The 17,751-nt window shown below is 41.9% G+C and overlaps 1 protein-coding gene across 28 annotated transcripts in view; it reads right to left on the bottom strand.

The window, feature by feature from the left end:
- Window positions 1-805: 805 nt before the first annotated feature.
- Window positions 806-17,751, bottom strand: part of MACF1 (microtubule actin crosslinking factor 1) — a 305,934-nt gene continuing 288,988 nt past the window's right edge. For 11 of the 28 annotated variants that reach the window (XM_033115596.1, XM_033115598.1, XM_033115609.1 and 8 more), the window contains 9 exons: window positions 16,581-16,735; window positions 15,626-15,700; window positions 14,455-14,472; window positions 11,181-11,298; window positions 10,387-10,455; window positions 6,433-6,644; window positions 5,791-5,901; window positions 3,125-3,254; window positions 806-2,260 (listed from right to left, as the gene is read on the bottom strand). In XM_033115596.1, coding sequence (XP_032971487.1) covers window positions 2,004-2,260; window positions 3,125-3,254; window positions 5,791-5,901; window positions 6,433-6,644; window positions 10,387-10,455; window positions 11,181-11,298; window positions 14,455-14,472; window positions 15,626-15,700; window positions 16,581-16,735 — 1,145 coding nt within the window. In that variant the 3' untranslated portion in view covers window positions 806-2,003. The remainder of the gene's footprint in view (window positions 2,261-3,124; window positions 3,255-5,790; window positions 5,902-6,432; window positions 6,645-10,386; window positions 10,456-11,180; window positions 11,299-14,454; window positions 14,473-15,625; window positions 15,701-16,580; window positions 16,736-17,751) is intronic. The other 17 variants (XM_033115597.1, XM_033115605.1, XM_033115603.1 and 14 more) reach the window with 9 other exon arrangements.

Here is a 17,751-nt window from a genome sequence, read left to right as displayed (position 1 = left end):
TTCTGTGGAGAATATAGAGTAAACACTTCCTTCAGAATGCATCAGGCTGCAGATTCCTTTTAATCTGGATATTTGGCCTCAAACAGCTTTGGCAAACATGGCTCATCTTACCAAATTCCACAATTACAAGAAGTATGGCTTACTGAATTAGAACACAGGTAGCTGTTTGTATCCCTCTTACCTCTCAAGTTCTCTGCTTATTTCCTAATCTAATTCCTGTTGCTAGAATTAGTTAATATTTGGCTGTTCTAATTATTATAAAGCCAACTAGGAGCTGGAGGAAAACAGAACTGCCAGTCTTGAATAGGGAATCAAGGATTAGATTCAAGGTTGTTTGTCATTTATTCATTCTGTGATCTCAGGCAAATCACTCTCATCTACTTTCCCTTTCCAGTTTCTCCCAATGTAAAACAAAGGAGCTACATTTGATGACCAGTTTTGCTTCCACCTCTGAAATTCTATCATTTAACCAGAAATTTCAGTGTACTATGGGAAACTGGCCCCATTTTCTCAAACCCTAGGCTCTTCTTACATATTGGTATTTGTTTAATCGCCCAAGTGGGCCGATTCCCGACAGACTGATGTTAATAGCCTGATTATTTCTGTTGTCTTGGGCCCATCGCTCTTGTTAAATGAAATTAATGAGGATAAAATAAACAAGAAAAATTCTTAGTAAGATCCATAATTTATCCATCAAGACAGTTTGATTTGAATAATGCATCGAAGTACCTAAAACAGTCATATCCCAGAGTAACATGTTATATATAAGGTAATGGCTGAGAAGAAAATCAGGAAATACAAAATATTTGTTACTGCAAGCAATTTTAATACAAAAGTGTCTTGTTTTTAAAGAGTTCATTGGTAGAGCTTCAGTTTCTGCCTCAATTAAAACCAATTGAGATAATCACACAGCAACATGGTCGGAGCTGAAGAGGAACAGCAGCTACAAACAGGAGCCCCAGACAGCCCCTCTTCATGGTCACTTGGTCAGATGACTTTATTACGCACAAAAAAAAGACGGAAGCAAACGGGACTTGTTAACAAGTGTGCTGGTGAACTCCTTTAAAGGACGAGCAAGTGTTTATTTTATGTCCACATTTTCAGAATAGGCTCGTGGAATTCATTCCTCAGTTTGTGAGAAGTTGATCGACCATTTAAATAAATAGCAAAAAATGCAGATAAACAAATCTGTAATTCACAATGCCACCAAGGAATCTCCCCTTGGCAAGGGCCTGGGTCCTGGTGAGCATGGGAGTTATTGGTGGCCAGGCGGATAGGAAGTTACAAACCAGGACTCCTAAAAACCCCAATGTTCTGACGTTTTCTGAACAGTTACATTTACCCCTGAACTCTAGCAGCTATTTGTCCTTTAAACACCCAGTACTGAAACAGTATTCAAAGACAGTATTGCAAAGACGACCTTTTGCTTATCATGTGCAAATGTTACCTACATGAGGTTCCCTCTCTTCAGCTAAAATCACACAACATTAAAAATAATGGAAAAAGCAATTAGAAGTGCCCTCCCCTCAGTTCTTGCTAATTGAGGTGTCTGTGATTTACAAAAAAAGAGTTCCTTAAACACTGCAGGAGTCTTATTTTTTTTTAATATAATTTATCTTGCTGAGATAGCAAGTCAAGTTTATAAAGATGCATTTAGGAATAATCCTAAAAGATAAAGCAGGTTTATAACCCTGCGCTGCACAGAAACCCTATTTAGGGGCTTTTCTTTTTTAATACATCTTGACCTTTCACTTGTTTTTCTCAAATATTTTTTTCATTTCTGGGCCCCATCCATTACAGGGTTACCAGGAGGCAAATTTTATCTACATAAATATTCACATGAAAATAGTAACTTACAAAAAGAAAAAAAATAAGGCAGCTTCATAACACAATTATTCTTTTACACTTTTAACAATATAACTTCTCCCGTTCAGAATAAATATACACCCAATGTATGGAGCAGGATTCAAAGTGGACAGAGGCTTGGGGGTGCTTGTACAGTGTTATCGCTTGGGACATGGAGTCCTGGGGGAGGCAGCGGCGGTCTTCTTAGACATGGTTGGGATTTTGGAAGGCTTGTTTAGCCCTCTCCTGGAGTTGCCCTGGCCTCCAGCAGCACTGCTCTCTGAAGTGTCTGAACAAGCAGACTGCGTCTCTAAAAGGTCAAAGTCAGAGGCATCACTTCCTCGGCGGCTGCTGGCTCGACTTCCGGCTCGACTCCCGGCCCGGCTCCCAGGGCGACTGGCTGACTTTTTAGGGTCTGGAATTCAAGAATAAAGCAGCAGCCTTAATAGAGATGTCAGGGCTCTGAATCTAATACCACTGTATGACCTTCGGCAAATCAGAGCCTTTCTGGACCTCAGTTTCCTTATCTACATAGAAGTCTCTGGTTTTATGATTCTACTTAAGAAACTTGCCTCCTGAGGATTAGAAACAAGCTTTTATCAGCAGCACTGTTAACCTCATGTCCCCAAGGTGGTGTTGGGCAGGGCTGCTAGCTGGGGTAACCAGGGGCAGATTGAGAATGGGGGCGATGGCAAACAGCTGTGATCTTTCCCTGACTTTCTCAGCTCACCAGCAGTGATAATAAATATGGGTATCAGAAAAAATTACTAGAAGATTGCCAGTCCCAACACTGGACAGGCTTCTGAGGAAGGCCCCGCTTCAGGAGGCCTTTTCTTTCTTCTACATTATCTCAAATACCGTGTTTTCCTGAAAATAAGACCTAACCGGAAAATAAGCTCTAGCATGATTTTTCAGGATGACATCCCCTGAACATAAGCCCTAATGTGTCTTTTGAAGCAAAAATTAATATAAGACCCGGTCTTATTTTCGGGGAAACACAGTATGATCATTTCTGATCAAGAATAAATGGTCTGGCTTTGGCTGTGGGAGTACCTGCTCTCAGAAGGCAAGTCTGAGCTCATTGTAGTGACAGGAGAAAAAGTAAAGGTCAGCAGAAAATCTGCAGGTCTCTCTCTGGGCATCACACCTAAGTGTACTCTCATGATCTGCTCCTTGGGGAGCAGTGAGGCATTGCTGATAGGTGCTGTCTCCAAATTCCTAGCCTGGCCACGACCCCCAGCCCCCATCCTAATGCACAGGTACTGCGGCAGGTACTTACCTGCCCGATTAGTTTTGGCACCTGTGGAGGCTGGGGAAGAACTATTGCTAGTATCACCAGCAAGGGATGTTCGACTAGAATGAAAAGTTGGTGTTGGCCGTTTCAACTTGCTGCCTGCTGATGGGATAACCTTAAAAAAATAAAATAAAAAGTTCACATTTACTTGGTGAAATCTTTGATAGAAATTCAATTTTAAAATTTAAAATGTAGACTGCTTATCTCTAATTGATTGAAAAGCAAATTAAAAGTCCAGGAAAACAAAGGTTGATTTTGAAAGTGTCCTAGGTCATGTATTTTGATGATTACCACCCCCAAAATTTCACGTTCCAATTTAAAATTTCAAAATGCTTCCAATACCTTTTATCTTAACTGACAAATTTCCACTAGAAATAGAAAAAATCCTCAAATAGTAAGAGTACAATAGTTACAATGAACAGAAATATGGTGAATAGGTAAAGGAAAAAAAATCCAAACAATCCCAACTATTACGGTTTTGGAGTTAGAAACGTGAAAGGAGTTCAAGTCCCACATATTTAATATGGAGATCTGAACACTACTCCAATCTCTATCACTAGGTGGGTGCAGAACCTCCTGTCGAGATCTTTCAGTCTATTTCCTCACTGGTAAAATGCAGATAAAATACTTGACTTCTGGGTCAAATGAATGATTAGAAGTACAAAGAGTGAGGCTATGATATCAGGAACAAGACTCTGGATGAGGAGCCAGAAGACCGGGCCTTGGGTCTGGGCCCTGGGACTGATCTAAATTAACATCTGTCTTTACTTCTCCCTCAGGAAATCAGGGACTCTGACTTCCATCCTACTATACTCTCTCTCGTTCAATCCATCCCAGCCACGCTGACAGTCTTGCTTTCCCTCCAACAGCCCAGGGACGTTTCCTGTTTGTTGTCTGTCTTTCCTGCATTAAAGTGTAAACTCCACAAAAGGTGCTGTCATACCCTCAGCATCTAAAACACTTTTGGCACTGAAGATGGGCTCAGTGAAAACTTGTTGAATGAATTCATCAAGTATAGAAGCACTTCCTAAACTGGAAAAGAGCCGGACAGATGTACATGATTATTACTGCTACTGGTAGGTAGGAGCTTCATTTCCTATTCGAGTGTTTTCTTTTTCCTTTTCTTTTTTTAAAGACAGTAGCAGACTTAATTTGGAGAAAGAATATTTTAAATTTGTTTGAAGTATCACTTCATGCCACAACATGCTGTTCCAATTTTTCTTTGAAGTCGATAGTGTAAATTGTTTTCCAGGACCTTTAAGATGTTTATACAAATAGAAGAAGAGTAAAGCAACCCATTTGACTGTGATTCTTGTATTTCTTCAATTTATCAAGCAGCAGCAGAAGCGACAGAGAGTGATTAACATTCAAGCACAAACCCTCCTGGCCCACACAGGAGGAAGAGCACCAGTTTCAGAAGCTATCGTTGGGAGCACTGCTGCTGGGAGGACCGTAGCCCCAGAGACCCTGGCCTGGGAGTCCACATGCAGATATGGCCTGGCTGCAGAACACCGATAGGTAAGGAAAGATGAAACCTCAAAATGAAACGAAACAAAAGGTAAAACTAACTTAAGATGCAAAAAAAGGGCTCATCTATCAGAATCCTGTGAGAATTTGCGCTTCATAATTAAAACATTTAAAATTTTAGAACTTTTGAAACGTTCATGAAACTGGAGCCACTGAGGAAGAAGAAAAAGCAAGACAAGCAGGTTGAGTCTTGGGGTTTTAGTGGCTGTTGGTCCCCAGATAGTGTTCTAAACCAGATTTATTTTGGAACTGGAGTTTTAGCTTGGAGTGGGATGAACCCCAAGGCAGCAGTCCATTCACAGGCATTAGCTTCTTGTACCTCCCGATTTCTCTGGCTGAAGCATTCCATGACTGAAGGCAGTACTATCTTTTGAGGCACAAGAACCCAATGTTTCCCAGCAGGAGCTAGAATGCAAGTTGTCCCGCTATCAGACAAGCCGCTAGCGCAGGTTTTGTTTCTGAAACACCGCTCTTCCAAAAGTGCTTGGGCATTTGAATGACCGCACGTGAACATGTGTATTCAAATCGAGGCTACAGAAACCCAAGTGCCTAGGCCAGGAAATCTAGAAGCTAAAACTCTGAGCCTAAGAGCAGCGTTTACTGATACTGTGCTTGGCTCAAGTGGACAGCACCCGCGTTTCGAACCAGTGTGGTGAAGTCAACCACGCTGGGGGTGTGATCAGGGCAGGGGCGCCAGCCACTCTTCTGTTCTCAGCGAAGATAGAAAACCATTGAACATGCACCGTAGTTGAATTTCAAGTGTTCATAACTCATCTGTGTATCTGACAATTGGAGATTCCAAGAGGCCCAGTTATAAATACTATCAATAAACAAATCACCAGGAATGACCAATGTTTATCACCCTGAACAAATACCATTCTGAAGACAATTGGAAAGTTGTTAAACAATCCAGTTTTAGGCATCTCTTATTTATCTCCAATTTTGGTGAATCTGAGTTAGAAACACCTGAAAACCACTTGACTAGATGAATCAGCTGTGAGAGCAAGCACCACAAGGATGGAAAAGAGCATGGACTCGTGTCAGGAAGAGCAGCTGGTCAAGTTCTTGGCGTTAGTGAGGACCTCGTCTTGACGGCGTCCTTAGTCAGCAAAGCCATACTCTACCTCGGGGCTGGGCAGCTGGAGGTCAGGACAATGGCTGTCCCTGACAGGGGTGCCAGCTTTACTGTTTACCAACCAGGGTTTGTCATAACAGCGAGAGAACTGAAGTGGCGTCTGTGAAACGGAAATCCAAAGGGAAGGACGGGAACAATTGAAAATGGAACAGAAAGGGAGCAAATTGGGAACATAAAAAAAACAAACAGAAGACACTAAATTTTAAAGAAACAGAAAACAAAATAAGTGCACATCAGTCCAACAGGAAGGAAGGGACCAGGCAGAAAGGCAATAAATAGCACGCTTCACACATGACCCATCATCATAAACTTATCTGTTAGCTCCAGCTGCACAGACTGTGCCTGGGTTTTCAAAACCAGTAACTGGATGGGCTCAAACTAGGAATATGTGAGAAAAAGCACTTCTGACTTAATGACCTGAGTACATATTTTAATACATGTTCATTGTAGTCATCTTCCAGGCCCTCCATCTATGCACCGCTAGGGCCTGGTCAGCCTGGTCTAGGCAGAGCTTGGTCCGTATGTCTTCACGTTCCTCTCCTCACTAGAGTCTCTCAGAGGCTACACTGAACAGCGAACATCTGCAAAGATGGGGCCGGGGAAGGAGGCCACAGTGGTGGTCAGTACATACCTTGGTACCACTTGCTGGGGTGGCTGGAGAAGATGGCATGGATGTACAGCTGTGGTTACTCTGACTAGCACTGGAGCTGGAGCGGGTAGGGGAAGCGGCCCGGGAAGACGGTTTGGACCTTCGACCCCGTGATCGGAAAGGGGTCATTCCCTGGGATGCTCCCTCAGGTAGGATGAATTTCTCTCTCAGTTCGATGTTAGTTCTACCTCGTGCTAGAAAAGGAAATAAACACACACACACACACACACATACAATGTCAGTTAATCTTAAAAAAATGTATCTCTGATGGTCATATAGCTGCTTGCCCCCATAAGTTATATAAGTTACAAGTTTAGTACTATCTGTGGCTTCTTCTAAAACTGAAGTAAATTCATGAACTATCAGCCTTGTCATGATTCTGATCCATAGCAGACACATTAATAATAAGCCCCTCAGTTTGCTATAAGCAAGAAATCTGTGTGTACAAGGTGCCATCCCATCTGCTGTCACATGTGTGCCTTGTCACTGTCCCTTGGGGTAAGCACATTGTAGCTGGTCAAGAACAGCAGATGTAGGAGATTCAGACCTCTGAGGTGCAATCAAACCCCTCCTTTCTCTCTCATAGGACATGTGTACTTTTGCTCAGCTTTTGTAGGATATATGGTAACGAAATAGTGAAGAAAAACAGATCACTGAAATCAACATTGTCCAGACTCTTCTGTTTGAATTCTGTCGATAATAATCCTAAAGAAGGAGACCCAGGAGCTCGAGACAATAAAAAGATCAGGACAGAATCATTAAGAAGTAAACATGTGACATATGGGAGGGAAGGAAGGGAGAGAAAAAGGGGGAAGGAGGCGGGGGGGGGGGGGGGGAGAGAACACGTGTACAAGCACAGGTAAAAACCTGAGGTAAAAGCAGCTCTCTGCTGTTGTAATGTGCACGTGGGGGGATTACTAACTGCTCTCTTCTTGAAACACTCTCCTCCCTTGGCTCCCAGGACACCACTGCTTTTCCTCCTTCCTCCTTCCCGCCCACTTCTTAAAAACTGACATTCCTCTGAGTTCTGTCCGCAGTCGTGTTCCCCTCTTAGACTTTTAACCTGGTGATGAGCTCATCCCCCTGAGACTTCAGTGCCATCATAGTCATTCCTGACTTCCAAATATAGCCCAGCGCAGACCCCACTCCTGGAGGTCAGTTATAGTCAATCACTCATTAGACACGATCAAAGCCAGAAACCTGGGCGTCAATGCAGGTCCCTCCTTCCTGATGGCAGTTCAGTCTACTGACTCTACCTTCTAATGCTTCTTGAATCCTCCAGCCTTTCCACACCCTCCTACACTATGTGATTCACATAGCATCCCCTCCACGCTGGACGCCTGTAACAAACAGGCTTCCCACTGGCCTCCTTGGTTCCCATCTTATTCCCCATCCCTCCCTCACGCCTCATTCCCCGGACTGAATTTCTCAATAAAAATCTGATATCTGTAAAGGACTCAAAATCCTTCCACAGTATTTCATTGCTAACAGCAGAATTCCCCAAACTGAGGCTTTTGAAGGTTTTTCTACAAAAAGGAGTTTAGTAAATGCTGTATGCTACATTTCCCCTAGGAGAGCCCTAATGCAATTGTCATTTTGTAAGTGCTGAGAAATCCTACAATAAAGAAATATGCATTTGACCGTGATTTTTTAGGTTTTTTGAAGATCACATTTTGGAGACAGAAAGACCCTGAAGGCAGCCATTTCAAGTTCAGTTTTTCAACTACGTACCAAAAAGGCCATCATTTTCTAAGGGATTTATGCTGGCCACCTTATGCTGACTGGAACAGGCCTGTTAGTTAAAATTCAGTTCTAAGCTATTGTCCACTGGGTAGCGTTTTGGTTTTATAAGATGAAAAGAGTTCTATGGATGGATGATGTGATGATAACAAAACACTGCGAATGTACTTAATGCCACTGAACATAAAAGTGGTTAAGATGGTAACTTTTATGTATGTTTTAACATAATTTAAAAAAATTAGTTCTAGGCCCAATTGTGTCTTAAATATTCATAAAGTTTTTCTAGATTTTCACTAAAATTTTGAAGAACAAATTTGTCTAATGCTCGCAAACATACACAGTACCATACCGTAAAAGTGATTCTAATTGTTAGGATGGGGCATTCTTTTTATCTCCATCCAAAAAAAATCAAGATTTTCTTTGCCATGAATGGAATCAGAAACTGAAATCTCCAAATCTGGCAGTACCTGGGACCTAATTGTTAAATACTTTCGCTTTTTACATTTGGCTAAAGCAATGTGGAGTTTGAGATGTCTTTCATCTTTATCAACAGCTGTGTAAAAGGAGATAAATGATTGTAAACATTGCTATTATAACCTTGTCATAAATTTTGTACTGGCCGCAGTATAAGGCTATTTATGATCCAGAGCGCCAAGGAAATGCCACACAGATGAACACAAAATCTACCCTACGTGGCACTTCTAGAAGCCACAGTCATCCTCACGGGACCCGAGATAGCTAAAAGGAACGTTGGACCCTAGAGAGCTAAAAGGAACGTCTCTCTGTATGATATTCACATCTTTCCAAATCACTTATTACATCCGCCTGAGACCTTACATGTCTACCTCCTAGAACAATTTTTATTTGAATAGAAGTAGCTCATCCTGTCCATCACGGACAGGTATGACATCTAAGACTGCTGGGAGTTCTTGACTCTGCAATCAACGGCACTGAGGTGATTACTGAGCCGTAGGAGGCCATGCCTGGAGAGGTACAGGGGAAAGCCTTACCTTGTGTGCTCCAAGGGATGCTGAAAATAGCTACTAGATGGCCCTCCAAATTTCCTTGGGTTTCCAATCTTTAGATAATAAGGACAAAGCAAGCAGTGTTCTCCTTGGCCAGCAGCATAATGTTATCATAAATACAGCAAATAGAGCAGGCAGCAAACAGGCAACCAAAGATCCCAAAATGCTACATGCAGTATTTCTTTTGCTTGTTTAGTCCAATCATACATGATACCAAAAAATACAACCTTATTAATAGATTTAGAAAGGAATAATGTTTTACTGAGTTAAAGTTAAAACGATATATATTGCTCATTTAAAACAATAAAATAGGATTTTTATGTCAAGGAAATTGGTTTGCAATATAATTAAATTCTAAAAGTGATTAAACCCTTTCCAGTTTTGCCCAGAATAGGTGTTTTCAAATTAACAATTTTCTGAAAAAAAAAAGGAACTCCTAATGAAAATTATCATTCTGGTTTACTGGGATAAATACGGACTGAGATAAAATAAGAGGAACTATGTATGGGCATATCTGCATTCATGTGAGAACTGCACACCCTTTAGATTTAAATGCTTCAGAGTATGACTATAAATCACTTCCAAAGAGATTATGTAATTGTACTGTAAATAGTCCTGCTAGGTTTATAAACAAGCCTTAATAAACTAATTGTGCAGGCTGAACCACTAATACACACACAAAAAGGGGTGGTGGTGGGTATGTCCGCCTCTGCGACACACAGCATGTCGGTCAGGAACACACACTCTAGAGCCAGACTACCTCGGATTTGAATCCTGTCTCTGCCATTTATTAGTTGTCTGCCCTTGGGTAGATTATTTAACTTTTCTGTGCTTCCACTTCCTATTCTATCAAATGGAGATAAACACAGTATCTACACCTCATAGAGGTGTAAATGAATTATTTGTAGTTCTTTTAATAGTGTGTGGCGTACAAAGCTATATGAGTATTCGTTAAATAAAAACTCAGAACAAATTCTATGGGTTCTGTCTCAACAGGAGTATTATATGCTCCGTCAACTTGTAATAGTTAGAAAAGCTATGGTTTGGCTATTTCAAAGCATTCATAAAGGCAGCAGATACCACAGAGCAAAGAGGTGCTACAGTTTAAGAAGCGAAGCCATTCTCAACAGGCTGGGGTGTGTGGTAAGAGGGACAAAGCTTAAAAGCCAACCTATGGGAGACTGACTGGAAATCGAAGAGCTGGAATCAGAGCGCTTTATTTTACTCCCAGGATGGTGAACTAGAATAAAAAATATATAAACACAAAGAAACAGACAGAGCAGGAAATGCAGAAACTGATCAAGAAAGACAAATTGGCAGACAGTGGGGGAGCCTTCTATATATCCACATGCAGCTCGGTTAACAGGAAAAAGGAAAGGACCCAGCTGAAGAAAATATAGCAACCAGAAGTGGATCATCTCTCCCCTGGTTGCAGGTGCCATCATTCATATTAAACGTACTGCTTTCTTTTGCCTTTGGGCCGGCATGCCAGCCTTTTCATGTTTAGCAGACAGACACCCCATGGTCTCGCTTAAGTAATCATCTGTCTTGAAGTGTCTAGGCTCACAGTTAGGTGTTCTTTATTCCGCCTCCCGGGCAAGGGAGCTCCCCAGTCCTTCCCTACCTGGGAGGGGCAGATACTGTCCCCAAGTTGCAGGAAACCTACAAGGCTTCATCAGGCTCCTTTTTAGGCTAGTGTTTAACACCTCAAACAGAAATACTCAATGACAGCAATAAATTCCCCATTCCCGTTACTGTCTCTCCCGACAGCACCAACCTCTCCTGCTCTCTCTCCTGGTCCACTCTGTCACCCTCGATCTCTAATCTGTGCTAGTGAGACGACATGTGGGCAGCTCCACAACAGGAGAAACAGACAGACCCCACCAGCACAACTTCGTGTGAGCACGCGAGCTGGGTGGGGAGGGCGTACCCACCGTGTCCTTCGTGCTCAGGACAGCTCCTTACCTCGGCAGGGGTCATTTTTCACTAGAAACTCATCCAGGGCCATCCATCCTCCACCGACGCGGACCATCACCGTGCTGCGCAGGATGCGGACCAGCCGCAGCTGCTGGGAATCTCCGAACTGCAGGGCCAAGCAGAGACTGATGAGGCTGTGCCTGGAGCAGGCTGCACCGCCTTCCCAGGGCATGCTGGATTCAGATGCAACCACAACCCGGTAGTCTGGGCAGAATTTGAACTCCAACTAGTTTCCATTTTTCAGTAAAATAATTTTTTAACTTTTTTTTTTTTAACGTTAAAATGTATTACAGTGACAATGGTGAAAAAGAATTTTTAAAATACGGAAAAGTTGAAATATCAAGCTAAAGGCCAGTGGCTTGATATACGCTTTCTATTGGGATAAAGTTAACTTGTGATGGTCCTGCCTCCGAAGCAAAGGGGGAGGGCGGAGGGTAGACACAACATTAGCTCATGTTGATTTTTTTAAAATTCTGCCCAAATTAAAACCCGGTAATGAAATTCTTCATTATGCTAGTTTGTTTTCATAAAAGAAAAGGTAGATATAAGGTGGGTGTCAACTTCTGAATACAGTGTGCTCAAAAGTTAAATGGAGAACAGCAAACAGCATTTCAAGCCTTAAGGAAACCCTTGCAAAGCATCATTATTATTACAAGCTTAGAAGGAAATTCGATATTCCACATCAGGTTTTCAGAAATAAACCTAAAGTATTCTCTAATTGTGATGTCACCAGCAGAAAAGCTTCTTCAGCTGAACAAATCATTCAATAGTATTTATACTAAAATTTAGTTGAAAAAATCAAATTTTTAATTTACCATGCTGATTATAGATAGTATTCAACAATCATTTGGGAATGTTAAGACAAGCATGACTCTCTGATATTTCCTTTTTCCTTTTTTTGGCCTAACATTCCTACTTCTTAGCTCCATTAACATCTGAAGCTTCCCACTGCATAAATTACCCTCTTCCCAAAATAAACTAAGAGGCAACAAAAGAGAATCATGCTGAGATCCCAAAAGAAAAATCAAACTGTTGGAGAAATAGCATTCCGAAAATTATTTAATTCAATGAAAATGTTGGGGGGGTGTCGGGAAGGGAGAGAAAGAAGGGACTATTTAATCACTTAATTAGGATTTTCAAAGTTATAAAGCAGAACCATAACTTTGAAACAATGTACAAAAACTGTAAATGCCAGAAAGGATGTTTTGAGAAGAACACATAACTAACCTTCCCCCAAATTAAAGTATTTGTGGTAATTCTCTGTATTATTTTGCACTGACTCTAAAGCACTATTTATATAGGCAAGGTGCCTGGAAAATATCACCCCCCACCAGACCTTTACTTTGAAAATAAAAATAGTCCTACATCTTTCATCCCATACAGTTGAAAAGTGACCAGAGCAACAGCACCGTGGAGTGAAAAGAGCACTGAAGTGGGGACCCACAGATGTGAGGGAGTAAGCGTCCTGTCCTGGGAAGGAAGCTGCCCGTTTGGCCTCTATAGGAGCCTCCCTCAGATACTGGCCCAACGAGTGAAAAATGGGGAGGTCCTTTGGGAGGAATTGAGGATTCCAGCAAGAGCAGTAATGGCCTGTCACAATTTGGGGTTCTGTCTAGACAGGTGAGGAGAGGAAAGAACTAAGGGCATATGTGTCCTCTAGAGTGAGTCAGGAAGGAACCCCAAGATGAACTTTAGTCTTAAATTACTGTGCCCTGTAATTTACTTTCACTCTTTAGAATTACTCCATTTATTTCGTTCTTTTTCCCCTTAATTTCTTACTAAAGCCTCCTCTGAGAGATTCTAACTCGTTTCGGCTGAGCTATGGGGAAAAGGCGGTTTGACCCAAGTCTGTGGCTATAGTGCTGGGGAAGTGTAGGCAAGTGGTGGAAGGGGTTACAACAGCTCTGAAAATGGGGACCTGAGCTGGGTTGCCAGTGAGGCAAAGACCTCAGAACAAAGTCTTAGGGGCAAGAGTAACTTCTGTAACTTTCCTTCTCTTAAACGGAATTTCTCTTTCAGTGACATAGGTTCTTGCAATGGCTATGACATTAGCTGTGTGACTGTTGGCATGTGATCCTTTGGGCCTCATGTATGAAATGAACTTCATACCGTGTTTCCTTGAAAATAAGTCCTACCCTGAAATAAGGCCCAGTTAAGATCGTCAGCCAGATGATCTTAGTACGTAATGACCATGTTCCAAAAGAAGATGACATGACTGTATCTGAATAAATGTAGATTGTTGTACATGAAAAAATAAGGCATCCCCTGAAAATACACCCTAATGCTTCTTTTGGAGCAAAAATTAATATAAGACCCGGTCTTATTTTCGGGGAAACACGGTATTTGGCACTCCTGTGCAATGACGTATTTAAAGCAAGTTTCACTGTTCTTGTCTTTAATTTCTTTCTATCCTCTGTTCTTCCCACTGGCCCAGATTACTGTAGTTAGTGATTATTACAGTGCCTGGAATTTAACATTGACTGAGGGCCTCAAATCAACTCCGTGTTTCTGATTATACATCACAAGACAGATTTTACCCATGCAACTTCCTTCCATTTGAAGACACAGGACCCCAGAGCCCTCAAAAAGATCTAAATGGTTCGAGTTACCAAGTAGAGTCAAAAGCACTCTATCTTTTTTGCAAGTTTAATTTGATCCCATCAGATTTTGGCTGGCTGGAATAATCAGCAAACTTCAGGCTATGGCCAATTATAATTTCCACACTACACTTCCTGGGCACCTTATAATTATAAAATACTATAAGTGCAAGTAACTATAAATATTAATAAGGTATTTAAACAGACTGAGTATTTAAATACGCCAAGACTTTCTGACTTAGTGTACATTATAAAATTTGTGTTAACTAACGGTCAAAAGACTTCAGTATAGATGTGCTATCTGGCATTCTGACTTCCAACACAGAAGTATAAGACCAGGCTCTTTTTAAAAGGACGGGTTGATAGCACGACTTCAATTTCCCCTGAACCATACTACTTATAACTCAGTCCAGCATAATGTCGTCTTAAGTCAATCTAATTTAGAATGGAAAATTTCATCTCCTTTCAAAAAAAATATAGACTTACATATCCTTTGCTGCCAAGACAGCTCTACAATACTAGCCCTGTTAGCAGTTCCTCTACTTGGTAAGACAACCAGATGTGACCCAGGCATGCTTCAGAATATGTCCTCTCCCATAGCAAAGAACAGGCATTAGCTACACAGATCATTTCCACCGAGGAGAATGTTGCAAGGCACACTGTACCTGATTGCCGAGGAAGAACTACAGACAGTAAGAGTAAAGGACGGAGGAAATGGAAGAAAAAAAGAGAACATTTTGTCAAATTAACACTAAGGAATGAAAATCATGTTACCAGTCTTCAAGCATTAATGACACATGCTAACCATATTCTCACCGAGCTCCTGTCAGCTCCTGCCACAGGGACATGGTTATACAAATTAAGACCTAAACTTTCCACTCCATGTTGTTCTTATTTTAACTCATTTCTCTGATAGGTCATTTAAAAAACCCAGGAAAACAAACCCCAACAACCCAATAAGACTGCGTGGAGCTTTACTAAGTGCCCTGGGCTGGTCCAAAGCAAAGTCACCCAACAGGCCCCAGCTAAGAGTAGCACAGCGTGCTTTTGGTATACTCTGGAGACATTTTTGAGGTACTAATGGAACTAGATTTTTTCCTGTTTCTAACTTGGTGCTTGTAACTAACCTGACATGGCCTTCTAAATCCTTTGCCAATCCTAGACTCTCCTTAGGACTTTAGAGAATTCCTGACAAGCTGCTGAATTTATTTTAGGAGCCCTGTTTTGCACCCCTTCTATGCCCTGACCCTGCTCCTAAAAGCAGCTAAACACAGCACAGTTCACTGTCAGTTATGGTGACACACAGCATGGCTTTCCAGGGAAGATCACTGAGCGCGGCATCACCCAGGGCATCCAGGCCGTTTATAGCCCAGCTCAGAGGAGGCAGAGTGCCCCCCGGGGCACTGACACAGTCCTGCAGCCCTCTCTGAGCCCAGAGCCACTCAGGCTTACAATGACCAGCTCTTTGGGGGTGAATGGTCAGTCACTGTCTTATAGCGGAGGTGTCTTTGTTTCCCTAGAGACTGGTCAGCAACAAAAAGAGGGCTTTGAAATATCTCCTCCATACTGAACTCAAGTACAAGCTGCTATCAGCTGGAAACAACACTGTCTGCAGATGGACTATGCAGGGCACTAGGTTTAGCCCAACAGGACCTGGCGTTGGGAATCTATAGACAAAGGCTAGAGAGTGACTGTATCTCAGGTCGCACTGGCTCTGGTCCTCCAAGTACCGGCAGTGGGATCGTCAAGTTGGCTGTGTGTCAGGCTGCCTTCACCTGTAAAGGCCATGTAGGAGGAACCACCACCACTACAAAGGACTGCTTTTTGCTTCCTTACCCGGTATTTATTCTCTCCAATCTGCTCCACCTGAAACCGTTTTGCACATTTGCACTGAGCCACTTGTCTTGTGACCTATTGGTGGCAAACAACAAAAAAGAAAAGTGTGAAGGGTAAAGCAAGGCTTCCTCTTCAAAGAAACAAAGATTTTTACATGTAAACAGAGAGGCTACTCATTACTTATTCTTAAGGCACTTTAGGTTTGTGACACATGCATTTACCTTCTATTCTGAATTAAGACACACTGTTCTTACTAACTGGGACACTTGAAGACAACCAAAGAGAAAAAGTATGAGGACTTCCCAAGTAACTATCCTGCTTCAAAATTCCTTCGGAGAAATGCGCCAATATGCATACATCAAGTAATAAAGCAAATTATGAACTGATCTGAATTTCAACCTAAGAGCTCGAGATTCTCCAGAAGTCAGTCCTGGGGAGTTCCAGGCCATTCCCAGGACCTGCCCCACTGCCTCTCCCTTCCCAGATCAACAGATCTTGTGCTCTCTATATGGTACTACTGAATTTGCTACTTTCACTCTGGTATAGTTCTCAACTAGGCAGAAAGCTTGGTGGTACACACCATCTTAAACATTATTTTACATTTCACCCCTTGAAGACCACTCCCCTGGGCCCTGAGTCAGGAGGCTCAGGACTGGGAGACGAGTCTGTGAAAAAAACATGGTATCTGTGAACCAGGTTAAGTTTCTCTGGAAACTTCAGAGCCACACAGATGTGACTCAGTTGAGTGAGAAGCCATTTAGACTGAGCTAGAGCACAACAGCCAGAGATCCTCTGGGGTAACGTCATCCAGAAAGGAATTCCCAAACTGAACTCCAAACAATCACCTCCCAACAGATGAGTCTCGGGGTTAATATGGGCAACAGCACCCAACCAAATTCAGGACAGCAGAAACCTACGGTCAGAAATGTACTCAAGATACAATTATTTCTCATACCTCATCTTCAATTTTATCTGCATCGGTTGTTGGTCGATAAGCATCCTTGTTGGGGTGGAGAGCAGCCACGAATTCATAGTAATCAATGTAGCCATCCCCATCTCGGTCAAAAATGTCAGCGACAGCCATCATCTCTAACTTGGTTGTAGGGAACTCTGCAGAAAGTCAGTCACATGTGGAACATTAACTGTGAGGGCTTACTTAGTTGCCTAGAGGTTATACAAATACTATTTGAAAGAAAAAACATTTATGTCTTGACTTTTTTTCTGAAAAGGAAAACATGCTCAACTTAAGAAAAATTAGAAGACTACTCACTGTAAAATTTTTGCTAATAGACTACCCCATCACCATGCAATTAAAAAAAGGTAATATTTCAGATACACCAAAAGGCATACACAGAATATTACCACCACCCAACTTAAGAATTTATTTATGAACTCCACTATTATTAGCTATTTTGATTATTTCAGAATAGTGACAATCTGGAATTAACAGGATGAAGTTTTTTGTTTAGATAATTGCCTTCGGTTCTTGAAAAATTGCTTTCCAAAAAAGGGGAATATTTATAGTAGCCAGAGTGACTTCAGTATAAATCAGATTACACTGTTTCTCAGGTGAAAAGCTCTGGGGGCTGCTCACTGTCCCACTCGGTCTAGAATAAAATCTGATCTCTTCATCATGGCCTACAAGGCTCTGCATTAACTGGCTGCTGCCTATCCTCCCACATGCTCTCCTACTGTTCTCCTAGGTTATGACGCTCCAGCCACGTTAACATTTCCATGCCTGGAACATGGCACATTCATTCCCATCTCAGCACTTTGTGTCTGCTGATCCCTCTCCCGCCCCTCAAATCTTGAGGTGGCTGGACCCTTCTCATTATCTAGGTCTCAGCGCAAATATTACCTCCAGACACACCTTCCTTTTAATATTTCCATGTAAAGTAGCACAGCTGTGGGATATGCTTTGTGCTTGAACTACTTTATGCCTCAACTATTTGTGGCAAAAATAAATGAGATCATACACTTTGTAAGCTGTCACATAGATGTCAGAAACTGATGTAATGAAAAACGTACTTTTTCAAACATTTTACTTAGAACCTCATCGTTCATAAAAGTTAGCCCCTTATTTGTACCTCAAATGTGTTTTACTTGCCACAATGTGTCAAACAAGA

This window comes from Rhinolophus ferrumequinum, chromosome 9 (genome assembly GCF_004115265.2).
Source record: "Rhinolophus ferrumequinum isolate MPI-CBG mRhiFer1 chromosome 9, mRhiFer1_v1.p, whole genome shotgun sequence".
NCBI lineage: Eukaryota > Metazoa > Chordata > Mammalia > Chiroptera > Rhinolophidae > Rhinolophus > Rhinolophus ferrumequinum.
Note: the sequence above shows the minus strand (reverse complement) of the source record. Positions and strands in the feature narration are given on the sequence as shown.